At 55.1% G+C, this 13,587-nt stretch overlaps 2 protein-coding genes and 1 pseudogene across 4 annotated transcripts in view; 1 reads left to right on the plus strand and 2 right to left on the minus strand.

The window, feature by feature from the left end:
- Positions 1-7,299, minus strand: part of ATP6V1B1 (ATPase H+ transporting V1 subunit B1) — a 28,061-nt gene extending 20,762 nt beyond the window's left edge. Inside the window, exon 1 of one of the 2 annotated variants that reach the window (XM_037736146.1) lies at positions 7,263-7,299. In XM_037736146.1, coding sequence (XP_037592074.1) covers positions 7,263-7,289 — 27 coding nt within the window. In that variant the 5' untranslated portion in view covers positions 7,290-7,299. Of the gene's footprint in view, positions 1-4,398; positions 4,602-7,262 lie in introns of those variants that run through there. The other variant, XM_017522010.2, reaches the window with a different exon arrangement.
- VAX2 (ventral anterior homeobox 2) overlaps positions 7,197-13,587 on the minus strand; it is a 33,617-nt gene continuing 27,226 nt past the window's right edge. Inside the window, exon 3 of one of the 2 annotated variants that reach the window (XM_017522011.2) lies at positions 7,197-7,876. In XM_017522011.2, the coding sequence (XP_017377500.1) occupies positions 7,439-7,876 (438 nt within the window). In that variant the 3' untranslated portion in view covers positions 7,197-7,438. The remainder of the gene's footprint in view (positions 7,877-13,587) is intronic. The other variant, XM_037736148.1, reaches the window with a different exon arrangement.
- On the plus strand, positions 10,219-10,291 carry LOC119470166 (annotated as a pseudogene).

Here is a 13,587-nt window from a genome sequence, read left to right on the forward strand (position 1 = left end):
TGAGCCGAGATCGCGCCATTGCACTCCAGCCTGGGTAACGTGAGTGAAACTCCATCTCAAAAAAAACAAAACAAAACAAAACAAAAAACCTCCAGACAGCCACAGCACTCCTGCATCCAGAGTGTTTGGATGAGATTGTCTGGATTGCTGGTGGATTGTGCAAGCAGGCAGGGGAGACCCTCATTTTTATAAGCCCCAGTGAGAGCTGGCCTGTTGCATGCTATACCTGCCAAAGGGCTGGGGGTTGGGGGGCGGAAAGAAAGCAGTGAGGAGAAGATGCAGGGTGGGTGGGCTGGATAGGGATGTGGGGGTGTGGGAGGGGATGGGGCCCAAGGACCAGAAAAATCCAGGGAATCATTTCCAATTCCACCGCCTCCGGAGACAAGTCTTTCAACTTCCTCCTTTCCTTCACAGCTGCTCCCCACTTCACAGCCCCTGTCATGTAGAATCCCCATTAACCCTGACAGCCAGTAACTCCACCTGGGAGGGGGGGCAGCAGCAGAGCGGTGATGGGGGACAGAGGATTAGGGGATCCACACAGCCCTTCTGCAGGAGGAGGGGCTGGGCTGGAAGGGGCCTAGAGACAGCTGCAAAGTGCATGCCGCAGGCCCTCTGGGAGTCAGATGCATTCCCCGGCCAGGCCACTTGGGTGACCTGGGTGAAATGTCGAAGCTCAGCATCTTAGCACATCAGCCTCTGCTGTGAGCTGCCTTCCCCGGCTTCTCGCAGCCTCCAGGCCTGACTCTGGGTGAACACATCGCTTCATGGGCTGGACCCTTCATTGCAGATAATCCACGTAGGCAGCTGTTTGTGTTCAGCACTGGACTATGCACATCCTACAAGGCCTTGCCCTTGACTGACCACTGCAGCCCACTGGCCCTTTCCCCTCTGCTGCCCCACAGTACTGTAGACTGGGAACCTACAGGGATTATGTCTCACCCCTCAGACGTCTTAGAGCTCTGCCTCTCCTGTTAGGACAGACTGATCTTTTCTTATAGGCTGTTTGGTTTGGACACTAGCCAAAGTGGGGGCTGAGCAACATGGGTGTCCTTGACTGCAAGCCAGGCCTTTTGTTTGTACATCGACACCCCCACCTCCATGTGTCCCTTGCATGGAGTGGCAAACTGAGGCCCAGAAAGTGGGCTGGTTTCTCCTAGGACACACCACAGTTCAGGACGGTATCCTGCGTTGCTCAGCGATTATGGCCACTCTGCCACCCTGGGAGGGTCACCTAGAGGGCTGGATCAGAAGACCCAAGGGGCACTCCTTCCTTCAGCCTTCCAGAGACTTTGCAGACACTCCCTCCAGCTGCCCGGCCCACCCCCTCTCCATTGTCCTAGCTGACACTTTGGGTTGTGCTCTGGACTTCTGGCTGGTGGAGCGCCTCCCTGCCCCCACCTCCCTACCGCCTTTTCTGTCAAAGGCTCAGCGGGGCTCCTGCGCGGTCCACTAATTAGCGCTGGCCCAGCCACACCTGCAGCGTCCTGGGAGAGGGCTGAGACAGGCGCCCATGCGTGAGGCCAGGGTGGGGGCAAGCCCAGGGCAGCAGGTCTCGCACCTCCTCCCTGATCCCGCTGGAGGGATTAGGGGAGGGAGGGCAGGGGCTGGAAGCTGAGGGCTCATCAGCCCAAGACCCTGCTGGTTGGGACTCTCTCCGTGTAACTCCTTCCCCTTCCAGTTGAGGAAACCGAGGCGGCAAAGCCAGTGGTTTGGCACTCAAGCCTCTGGGGGATCTTCGGGGATCTGACCTGTCCTCATCCCACCAACCAGGCTGCCAGCCTGTCCTTTCTGATCTTTGCTCCTGCTGGGCACCTCCACCCCCCAAGCCCAAATCTGACCAAACAGACGAAGCTCCAGGGAGCCAAGGGCCTTGGGGAACAACTCCAGCTCCACGGGAGGCACACAGGACCCTTCTTTCCCAAGGTGGATGTTGCCAGAGTCAGCTCCCCATGCTGCTTCCAGCCTTTCTGGTGCCTCTGCTGTTCTGGCCAATCCTTTATCAGCCACTGCAGTGAAATCGCTCTTAAAGTCTCAGGCCTCTTAACCCACCTCTCCAGGTAAGGGAATGCCTAAGTCACCTGGACTTACCCATGGCCCAGCCAGCCCTGGGGCCTCCTTGCCCTTAGGCTCCCCAGCTTTTCTCCTGGGCTCTGTCTCTACCCAGAGTTCTCCTGTCTGCAAGTGCTTGGAGACCCAGAGTAGGAGGCCGGGCTGCGGAGGAGACAGGCAGAGAGGGACAGAGCAGCCCTGCTGCCAGTGTACTGAGGGTGCAGCCCTGGATCTCCAAACCCTTTCAGCCCTGCGCCTGTCCACAGCCCCCAGGGAGAAAACCCCCAGCACCTGAGGAGGAAGCGGGGGCAGGGGATTGGGAGACACTGTGGGTAAAGGGGTACACTGAGGAATCCCAGCCTGCCCCTGGGGGTGGGACGGCATCTGGGTTGGGCTGAGGCTGGCCTGATGCATCCTGTGAGGACACTTGATGGACAGCAGAAGTACAGGCGCTGGCAGAGAGCAGAGCCTGGACGGGCTCCCCTGCACTGACCTTTGCTCTGGGTCTGCTGTTGAGTTGTTGGGATGAACTCATTCTCCTGGGTGGAGGCCATATGGAGCCAGCATCATGGGAGGCATGCAAACATGGGGTGAGGGGGCGCTGCCACCCCTGGGTTCCAGTCTGGGTCAGAACCTCCAGGGCATGTTGACTATAAATAAGGGGCTGGCTGGGAAGGAGCTGGCTGGAGGTGGCTCCAGGCTTGGGCCATCCTGCCCAGAGGAGTGTGGGGTTAGGTGGTATCTCCAGGGTCCCTGGGTGTCAGGAGGTGGGGGCACTTTCTAGGAAGAAGGAAAGCAGAGCATGAAGGTGGGGAATCCCACACCACACTCAAGACCTGGCAGCTCCCTGGTGGCCACAGGGAAGAGGGACAGCCTGCAGGGAGCGGGGCTCATCGCGACAGACCGGCAAGAGTCAGACATCCCAGCTCAGGGCTCCAGACCTGGGCTCTGGACCCAAGTGGCCAGTGACTGCATATTTCTGGGCCTTAGTGGCCCTAGCATTGGCCTAGGGAGAATGTGGACCTCCTATCCTCCCTCCACCTCCATGGGGCAGGGCCTACAGGGCTTCTTTGAGAAATCTGACCCACCGCATTCTCACCATTTCTCCTCAGCTGGAATGTGCTCCACCCTCAGCACCCGCCTCAGGCCTCAGGAGGTGCTCCGCACCCCAGGGCTCTCCTCCCATGCGCCCCTGGGCCCCTTTGCTCTGATCTCACCCCTCAGCTGCCGTCTGAGTCCACCCCACCTCCTCTTCTGGCCTAAATAGCAACAGAGGGACAGAGGGAGAGGGGTGGCTGTGTCAGGCTCACTTCCCCTCACGCCACACTCCCTGTTAGGAGTTGCTGGCTCTGCTTAGCTGTGGCTGGCCAAGCTGGTTTACTCCAGTGAGCAAGGCAGCCTGAGAATTCACTCGGCCAGGAAGAGTGACCTTGGACAAGGAGATGCAGGGGTTCCTTTTGGTCCTCTGGACCTTGCCCCAGACATCTGGGCCAGCCTTGCAAGACAGGCACAGGACGCACATATAGGCCCTTCCCTCTGAAACTGACCAGGGTACCTCCCTGCTCCTGTGGACACTTACATGCCCCACACCTGGACACTCACCACCATCCCCACTGCACACGCTCGTCATACTCAGATATGTGATGCTGCCGGCACACATACACACGTGCTTGCTCTGTGAGCACACATGCACACACGCACATCACACCTAAGCACGCGCGTGCACACACACACACACACACACACGTGCCTTTACCTTGAGTGCATAAGCATGCACAGCCACACTTTTCCTCACTCCACGTGAAGGTGGAAGCACCCCCTAGACACCTGCTCCTACCTGCTCATGCACAGATGCCCTTCCCAGAACACACACACGCATGCACCCATTGACGTGACACACACCGGGGCACCTATTAGGCTGAGAGCACTGACACTCTACTGCCACACATGCCACTCCAAGTACACTTAATCACACCCCCCCACACACACACTGAGTTCTTGGGCGCACACTCCTCACACATGCACGTTTACACAAGAGCAAGCGAACAACACACAGCACTCTCAGGGGTAACTGGGAGCTGTCTCTGGACTTGGGTGTTATGGCAGGATCAGGCTGATGAACAGCTACTCCCCAGCCCTCTCCTCTGGGGTAGCCTGGGCTGGGGACCTGCATCCCTTCACCTGCAGAGGTGACCCCACTGCATCACTCTGCTGGACAGAGAGCTCTCCGGGTCTCCCCAGGTCTCTGGTCCCCCTCTTTTTCTGAGGCAAGAAGCAGGGCCCAGGAACCGGCAGCCCACTCCAGCTCCCCACCCTGACCTCATCCACCATGGTGGAGGGGCTACTCACTGACGCGGGGGTGGGTGATGTAGTTTCGGGTGACTGCCTGCATGTGCTCCCGGGCTGCGCCTAGTTTGAAGCCACTGCCGGGGAGCCCCCCAGGCCTGCTGTCTATCTCCATGGCCAAGGTGCAGTGCCAGGCTGGGAGCCCAGTGCCTGAGCCTGCTGCTGGTGGCAGCTCTGAGACTTCAGGCCCAGCTGGAGCTGGATAGAGCCGCCCAGCCTTACCCTGCAGCCACTCCTCCCCTCTCCCCCTCCCCTTCCTCCTCTCCTCCCCTAGGTTGACAGTAAACAAGGAAGCCTGGGGCTCTGGCTCCCAAGCCCTCACCAAACCACATCGAGCTGTGCAAGCAGGTCTGGGAGGGGCCCCAGCCACCTGGGAGCTGGAGGATATGGAGGGAGAAGGGCAGAGGGGAGGGCTGGCTTTTTCCTTCTTCGGTGCTAGGCGGTTCCTCCCGCCAACCCCAAACTGTGTGAATTCAATTCCTCCCCCTAGATCTTCAGGTGCTGTCAACATTCCCACACCCACCCCTCACCACGGCTCTTCCCGGTCTCTCCACACCCAACTTCTGGCAGCCTGCCTTCTCTTCACTGTTCTCACAACCTGATCTCACCTTTCACTGCTTGCCCTGGCTATACCTGGATACTTCTTACCCCCCACAATTCCATTGTCATCTTTTTGAACATCTGTAGAGAATTATTTCCTGGTCAGCTTCAGTGCCACCTCCTACAGGAAACCTTCTCTGGATTCTCCAGCACACTAGATTCACTATATGTCTAGTCTCTTTCCTGTGTCATGCCCTTTAGGAGAGCCCTCTCTTGTCCCTGCCACTGGGCTGTGAGCCCCAAAAGCTGAGCCTCTGTCTCCACCCACAGACCTGGGTTTCTGGAAGCCTGTCTCATACTGTTGAGAGTTCTTGAGAACGAGGGCTGGTCTTTCTGCATCTGATTGTAGAACCACTTCTCACCTCACATTTACCTCTGTGTTCTATACAGCAGGACTGCACTGACCTTTCCAGCCCAGGGCAGAAAGTAAAACGGAGGTCCCTGTATTGTATAACTAAATACTTGGAGTTATCAATCAATCTTTGTGCACAGCCTGGCCTGGGTTCCACCCAGGACCTCACCTCTGCTTCCCAGGAACTCTCTTCGTGTCACGAAACCAAGAGTCATGCTTTCTCCTGGCTAGTGGAGTGTGGTATGGGTCTGCTGGGCAAGGCAGGGTGGACCCTTGGTGGTAGCTGGACCTGCCCGACCCAAGGTCTTCCCCAGTCACCCCCATGCCTCATTCTAGATTCCAGATCACCTACATTTCTAAGCTCCTCCCAAAACCATACCACTGAGCAGAGGGAAGGACAGAAGTGCGTTTGTCTAGGGCTTACTGTCCCCAGGCACCTGATGCAGGTGACTCAGGGCAGCCACTTTGAAGCCAAAGCAGCAGCTACTATGTTTCTTGAGCAGACTGGAGGAGACTATGCTTGTTATCTCTGTTCACAGAGTCAAAATCTCACCCTGTATCCTCCCGCCTGAAGACCCATTTCAGGTCTTTGGTTCCTGTCTTGCAATGCTCGTCCTTTCAAGGAACTCTCCTGTGGAGGGCGGGGGTAGTTGTGGGCATCATGAGGAAGATCTTTGTGGTGATGGAACAGGTCTGTATCGGGATTGCAGTGGTGAGTCCAAGAATCTGTAAAATGACATGGCACTATGCACACACATGGTACCAATGTCAATTTCCTGGTTTTGATACGGTGCTGTAGTTACGTAAGATGAGACCTATCTATCTCATACTATAAACCTACAATTAGTGCAAAACAAAAGGTTGAATAAGGCTAGGCGCGGTGGCTCGCACCTGTAATCCCAGCACTTTGGGTGTCCAAGGTGGGCGGATCACAAGGTCAAGAGATTGAGACCATCTTGGCCAACATAGTGAAACCCCGTCTTTACTAAAATACAAAAATTAGCTGGGCATGGTGGCGTGTGCCTATAGCCCCAGCTACTCAGGAGGCTGAGGCAGGAGAACTGTTTGAAGCTGGGAGGCGGAGGTTGTAGTGAGCTGAGATCGCGCCATTGCACTCCAGCCTGGTGCCTGGCGACAGAGCGAGACTCTGTCTCAAATAAAACAAAGAAGCAAAACAAAACAAAAAGTTGAATAAAAGGGTCTTGAGCGAGACTTTTTTAACTTTAAAAAATTTCATATTGTTTGAGCAATAAAATATATGTATGTGTATTTTTAGACGGAGTCTCCCTCTGTCGCCCAGGCTGGAGGGCAGAGGCACAATCTTGGCTCACTGCAGCCTCTACCTCCTGGGTTCAAGTGATTCTCCTGCCTCAGTCTCCTGAGTAGCTGAGATTACAGATGCGTGCCACCACACCGGCTAATTTTTGCATTTTTAGTAGAGATAGGGTTTCACCATGTTGGCCAGGCTGTGTGCATGTATATATATAAAAGGGTTTCATGTTGCAGTTTGTGATAGGTAGGCCCTCTCTAAACATTTGGACTCTTGCTTGGGTTTTCCTTTGATGCTCTCTCTCCCTGTCTCTCGATCTGGTCTCACCTTTCATCATTCACCTGCTTCAAGATGACAATGTTTCCCTCTCTCAAGTACTTTGATGTTCGAAAGGGAAGCTTGTAAAGGGCAATATTTAACCAAAAAATTCGTGTTGGTGCCATGGGCCTCTACTGAGTGGGAGTCCCCTGCCCCTGCCCCCTCCCATCTGAGGCCCCTCTGACTCTAAGCCCATTCTCCCTTCCAGTGACAAGAGGGATAGAAGGGATTGGGGGGCAAGTAGTTGTGCTGTGGGGACTGTTTCCCTTCTTGTCATTGTTTTCCTTTTATTTTAGTGAGAAACACACACACGCACACTGCACTCACACACACAAGCTGTGGGACCAAGGCCATTTGGTCGCGAGTCTCTGAGTTGGGGGGCAGGTGGGGAGGAGTGTGTGGCTGCCGCCCCTCCTCTCCGGGGCCTGCTCAGTGCAGTCCGCTGGGGCACAGGAGGCTGGGGAGTTGCTGTGCTCGGGACTCAGTGTCACAGGGTGGGAGTCTTAAGTGTTAGCTTTCTTGCCGCTGCCGGCGCTGCCCACTTTCCTTTCTAGCCAGCTGTATGGCTCGAAGGCTGAGGAGCCCAGTTCGTAGCCAGCAGGCAGGTCCAGGAGCGGGGCCGAGGAAAAGCAGACAGCTGGCAGAGGGGGCGGCAGCGGGGGGGACGCCGAGGCCGAGGGCAGCGGGTTGAGACGAGGGGAGGAGTTCCTGGGGTCACCCAAGGAGGTGCCCCTGTGGCTGGCAGGTAGGCCTGGCAGGCCAGGGGTCAGCGCCAGGAGGCTGGGGGCCCTGGGCACAGAGAGCAGCCGGCCCTGCTCCAGCAGCCGCAGAATGTTGGAGGTGGCAAAGGCCTCGGAGGCTGACGAGGACGCCCGCTTCTCCAGGTCTCTGCTCTGGTCTTTCTTCTGCTTGGTGCGGCGGTTCTGGAACCAGACCTTCACCTTGGGGTAGGGAAGGGGGTGTCAAGGAGGGAGATGGGACAGGCAAAGCAAAGTGGGGGCAGGTGGGAGGAGGAAAGGAAAGGAAGGGCATGGGTTGGGCAGGTGGTGGGTGGGGGTGGGGGTGGGCGTGAGGGTGGAGCGAGAGGGAAAGAAGAGCAGATCGTTGTTAAGGTCTCCCCACAACCAGCCTGCTCTAGGCCAACTGATCCGAGACCCTTGTCCCCCAAATTATGGAGGCCCCTCTACTGCTAAACTGACTCTGGCCTAGGATGGAGGAACAGATTGACAGACAGAGGATAGAGTTTGGGGGTATAACTGATGCTCTCCTCTTGGTCCACATGCCCTTGGCTGAAAGTTAAGTTCACAGCCTCAGCTGCCATTTATGTGCTGGGAATTCCCACTCTACCTCAGACCCAGGGCTCTGAACTGAGATCCAGGCCACATATCTACCTGTCTGCTATGCATCTCCCCATGGATATCTCAATAAACACCCCAGACCCCACATGTGCAGCTCTGTCCTCCAAACAGAAGCTTTCTAGCCCCTCCTTTTCCATCATAGCCACTCGGTTCACCCACGCAGGAGCCCCTCTCCCCACTCCCTAGAGCAAACCGTCCTCTTTCCCCTTGTTCTCTCTGACCGGGACTATGGCACTGTCTCTACAGCAGCGCCTCTCCACCCTGGCTGCCCATGAGAACCACCTGGGGAGCTTTAAGCCCCTAACTCACTCCTCACCTTGGACCAATAAACTCAGTATGGGAGAACCTGGGACCCAGACTCTAGTAGTTTTTAAAGCTCACCAGGTGATTCCAAGGTGGAGAAACCAGTGCTCTAAAGGTCTCTCTGCCCCAGGTCTAAACTGTAACATCTACAAGGCTGGGGCAAGAGAAAAAATGGAAGCCTCTGGCTCATGGCCCACTCTGGCTCTTACCCACATGTGGCCACTGCAGTCTGTACATGCTCTGTAAATAGGGGCAGAGTGGTGGATGGCTGCTTCTTGGGCCTGGAGTGATGAATAAGGTCTGTGGTGTGCCCTTGGGAGGACTGACCCTGGAGAGGCCCAGGCAGGTGCTGGATGTGGGCTCAGGGCCATTTGGCTGGGAATTCTGAAACTGGACACTTCGGTGGCGGGAGGGGTGGTCTCAAAGGTGGGCACAGGCTTCTGGCAGGTGAGACCCCTTGGCTCTGTAGAGTTCTCATCCCATAGGGAGGGGCATAGCTAGAGGAGGGACCAGATGCCCTTCTGAGGATGGTGAGGTCTCTGCCTCCATGCTGGCCGCCAGACTGCCTTTGGAGGGAGCTCCTCCTTCTAACCCAATCTGACCATTGCTCTGTTTGAACTTTTTACCAGCACCCTCCCACCCCATCCCCTATAAAGGCCAAGTTTCTCAACATGACACCAAGTATGACTAGGTGTGGCAGGTTGGTGGGGGGACTTCTGATGGCCACACACTCAAAGTTGAGGACAAAGATGTACCACAGTCTGAAGAGAGTCACTAGCATCAGGGAAGAGGCCTTTTTCAGGGCCTCTCAGAGGAGGCAGAACTGGCCCTGCCTCTACCACCCAGCACCCAGTGCTCCAACCCCCTTCCTGGTCTACGTGAGGGAAGGGAACCAGGAGGAAGCTCAGGCTCAGTCCCCTAGGGGCTGCAAAGCCTCTTGGGAAGAAAGGAGTGCTGCCCCACAGAGGAAAGTTCGGGGAGGGCCCAAAAGAATCACTTGCAGGCACTACAAGGAGAGACTGGCATTCATGCCCCAGTCCAGAACCTCATCAGGCCAGAGCACCTACAGGCCGATGTCATAGGGGCCACCATGGGAGCACTCAGAGTTATTTCTCTGGGAACACAGAGGCCCACCCTGCTCCTTGCCTGGAGCTGGGGCAGGTGTGCCAGGAGGGAGGGTGAGATGGGAGGGCCCAATAAGAAAAGGTCAGGGAGACCTTGCTGGTTCCTTCCAGTTTTTGGAAGATTTAAGAGTCCAGCAACCACTGTGGTTTTGAGAAGGTGCCAAGAGATGGGTGGAGGAGGAGGCTGGAGCCACAGGGCTGCCCAGGTTAAGTAGACTGGCAGAGCCAAGGCAGACCGGGTCACCTGGGCAATGGCAGACATCATCATGCCAGGCATCACCACCTCCTGGGAGTGACCGGCCCTCCAGCAAAGGCCTTCAGAAAGTGAGGCCTGGATGCCTCCCTTCCTCACACCAGAAGAGGTCCAGTCTTTTAAAAAGATCTCTGCCTCCTTGAAGCCACCCCCTGCCCTCTGATCCTGGAGGAGGTGGCTGATAGGGGAAGAGGGAGCAGGTGACTGAGATAGATCACACTGTCCTCCAGAGGTTGCCTTTGGAGGTCCTTTTGTAGTTCTTCAGCAGGATGGTTGGGTGTTCATGCTCCTACGTGAGATCCGCTTCCCTCAAACCTCAAGCCTTGCTGGTAAGCAGTGAGCCAAGCCTGTTCCAAATGGGGAAGCCAGCGTGGGGCTTGGGGAGAAGATGTTATTTAAACCAGATGTGAGTTTGGTGTTTTGAAGGATATTGGATTGAGTTTATTTCTTTACTTTCATTGTTTTTAGAGACAGAGTGTCGGTTTGCTGCCCAAGCTGGAGTGCACTGGTGTGATGAGAGCTCACTGTAGCCTCAAAGTCCTGGCCTCAAGCAATCCTCTTGCCTCGACCTCCTGAGTTCTGGGACTACAGGTGCACACCACCGCACCTGGTGAATGGAGATTCAATAACCAAAAGTGACCGGAGAGTTATGGGATCTACTTGAGGTTGATTGCTTCATTTACCTGTTTCTTCACTCATCAGATATGCACAGAGTGCCTACTGTGTTCAGGTGCTGTTCTAGGCTCAGGGAATCAGCAGTGAACAAAGCTGAGTGAATCCTTGCTGTGTGGAGTGGGCAGTGGAGTTGGGGAGGCAGACGATGAACAGCAGACACAAACAAGCGTGTGTGTTGGTTGGCAGCAAGGGCTTTGAGCCGTGTTTCCCAGATGATTTCAGGTGAGGATCGCTTTGTAAAGTGTCCAGTTTTGTCGAGGACCAATACTTTAAAAAAATACAATTAAAATGAATTACTGGAAAGATTGCTATAAACTTTTTTTTTTTTTTTTTGATATGGACTCTCATTCCGTAGCCCAGGCTGGAGTGCAGTGGTGCAATCTTGGCTCACTGTAACCGCCACCTCCTGAGTTCAAGTGACTCTCCTGCCTCAGCCTCCTGAGTAGTGGGATTACAGGCATATGCCACCATACCCAGTTAATTTTTGTATTTTTAGTAGAGATGGGGTTTCACCATGTTGGCCAGGCTGGTCTGGAACTCCTGACTTTGTGATCTGCCCACCTTGGCCTCCCGAAGTGCTGGGATGAGAGGCGTGAACCACCATGCCGGTCTTTTCTAAATACCTATTCTCTATTTCTGTACTTAGTATGTTATAGATAGGTAACAGTTTAGGGGCTGGCAGCGGCCCAAAAACCACACTCTGGGGGGCACTGCTTTAGAGAAAGGTGGCAGGATACGGGGGAGGAAGGAGGGTGTGACTATTTTGCTAATGGCATGGCACATACAGCCTCCCTGACGTGGGGGCATTTGAAGAAAATATCAGTAAGGGAGGTCAAGGGAGATTCAGCCCAAGTCTAGCTAAAGGCAATGACTGGAAGGAAGAAAACCCTTTCCCATTCGTCACCTCTGGAATCGGACTGCTGAGGGAAGCAGTCTCACCAGATCCTCAAGGACCATAGCGCTGCACACTGCTGCATTCCCCCTCCCTGCTTGGAAGCTTCCTGACCTCTTAGCCAAGCCAGCACCTGTCTGTCCTAGGACCTGAGACCAGGCACCACCTCCAGGAACCCCGGAGCCTCAGTTTCTCATCTTTAGAATGGGGACAAAAATACTTGACCATTGCAGGGATGAAAGAAGAAAACCCATGTAGGGGGCTGGTAGTTATTTATCGCCTGCTTTCTCTGTTTCTAGCTCTGTTTCTGAAATAGAGGGAGAGGAGACACAGACATTATGATTCTGGTCCTCAGGAAGTTGAGGGTCTGGGGGTAGTGGCACTGACTCACTCCTGAAAAACAGAGGGCAATTCGTGCTCGGAGTGGCAGTCACGGGGTGTGACGGATGAGGAATGACCAAGCATTTACAAGGTGCTCTCCACACATCCCATCTTCCTGCGGCTCTGGGTGTAGAAAGGGGAGGTGGGTGTGGGCTGGTGCTGGGCTTGGGCATCTCCTGGGGAGGTGAGCCTGGGCCCTAGGAGAGGAGAAGTCAGAGGCAGATGGAGCAGGGGCTGGGACCAGGGGTGCTTGTTTCTTGGCCACACGCAGGTGAGGTCAGGAATTCTCAACCTTGGCTGCACATTGGAACTTTCTGGGATGATGCCCAGGCCTCATCCTATACCCATATTAAATCAGAGTCTCTAAGGAATGGGCTGAGGCCTGGGTATTATTTTAAAGCTCTGTGGGTGATTCCAATGTGATTCCTGGCATTGCAAACTTCAAGGGCAGGAGTCAGAAGGCTCAACTTTCTACTTCCCACCATCAGTCCTATCAGGCCCATCAAGCCCTTGGGGGTAGGTTCATAAGGCCCTGCAAATCCTGTCTCTCTGAAGGACAGATAGACTCAGCTCTCTGAATGTGTCCCTTCTCCTCCAAGAAGCCTTCATTTTTACCTCAGGGTCATCCTTTTCTCAAGGTTAAATCCAAAGTGATTGGTTCTTTTCCTCTTCTGGGAAACCATTCCTAGCTGACTTCACAGGGTGGCGGGGCCAGTGACCTCCTGAGGTGTGCCTCTCCCCTCACCTGCCCAGTGTGACTTCTGGGCTCTCTCCCTCCCTGTCTTCTCAGGGCCCAGTGTGGCCTCCTGGAGGCTGCCATCTTGACTCCCTGGGACTCAGTGAGTGCTTGGTGGCTGCACTGTCCCCCTCCCCGATCTCTTGCTGGGCCACACTGTGACCCATTGCTGCGCACCAGGGGATGGGCATGGTTTCCACTTGGCTGTGAGGACTACAGAGGCATTTTTCAGGAGATTATCCATCAGCTTCTTTGGGCTCATGGTCAGTATTAAATTCCAAGATTCATTGTTGATGCTGGAAATGGCATTCATCTTTTAAAGATTGTTTCCCATGACCATGATGAGCAGTATCTGTGTATCTAGGGTGGCCTGGTTTTTGTCACCTGCACTAGGAAGGGACCATCTATTCTGCTGTTCTGGAAGAAGTCATCTGGGGCAGAGGCATCAAGCGTGAGTGAAGCAATTGCTGAAGGGCTGGAGCAGCTCTTATCCAAGCTGGGTGGGCACTCTGGGTGGGTATTGGGACTTGGCAGTTTGTTCTCCACCTGGCTCCTGGGCTCCTGGCCAGAAAACATCCTCCAGGCCAGCTGCAGGAGGGGTCCTGAGCCAGCCTTTCCCCTTCCCTTCGTCTGCAGCCACATCCTCTTATGTCCTGCTCGGACCCTGGTACTCCGATCATTCGTTCAGGCAACATAGAAATAGCAAGCATCTGATGCAAGCCAGGCATTGCCAGGTGCTGAATAAACAAAAATGAAACTCCATGGCCGGGCGCGGTGGCTCAAGCCTGTAATCCCAGCACTTTGGGAGGCTGAGGTGGGTGGATCACGAGGTCAAGAGATCGAGACCATCCTGGTCAACATGGTGAAACCCCATCTCTACTAAAAATACAAAAACATTAGCTGGGCATGGTGGCGCATGCCTGTAATCCC

The sequence above is a fragment of the Cebus imitator genome, unplaced genomic scaffold (assembly GCF_001604975.1).
Source record: "Cebus imitator isolate Cc_AM_T3 unplaced genomic scaffold, Cebus_imitator-1.0 Scaffold23, whole genome shotgun sequence".
In the NCBI taxonomy this organism is placed as follows: Eukaryota; Metazoa; Chordata; class Mammalia; order Primates; family Cebidae; genus Cebus; species Cebus imitator.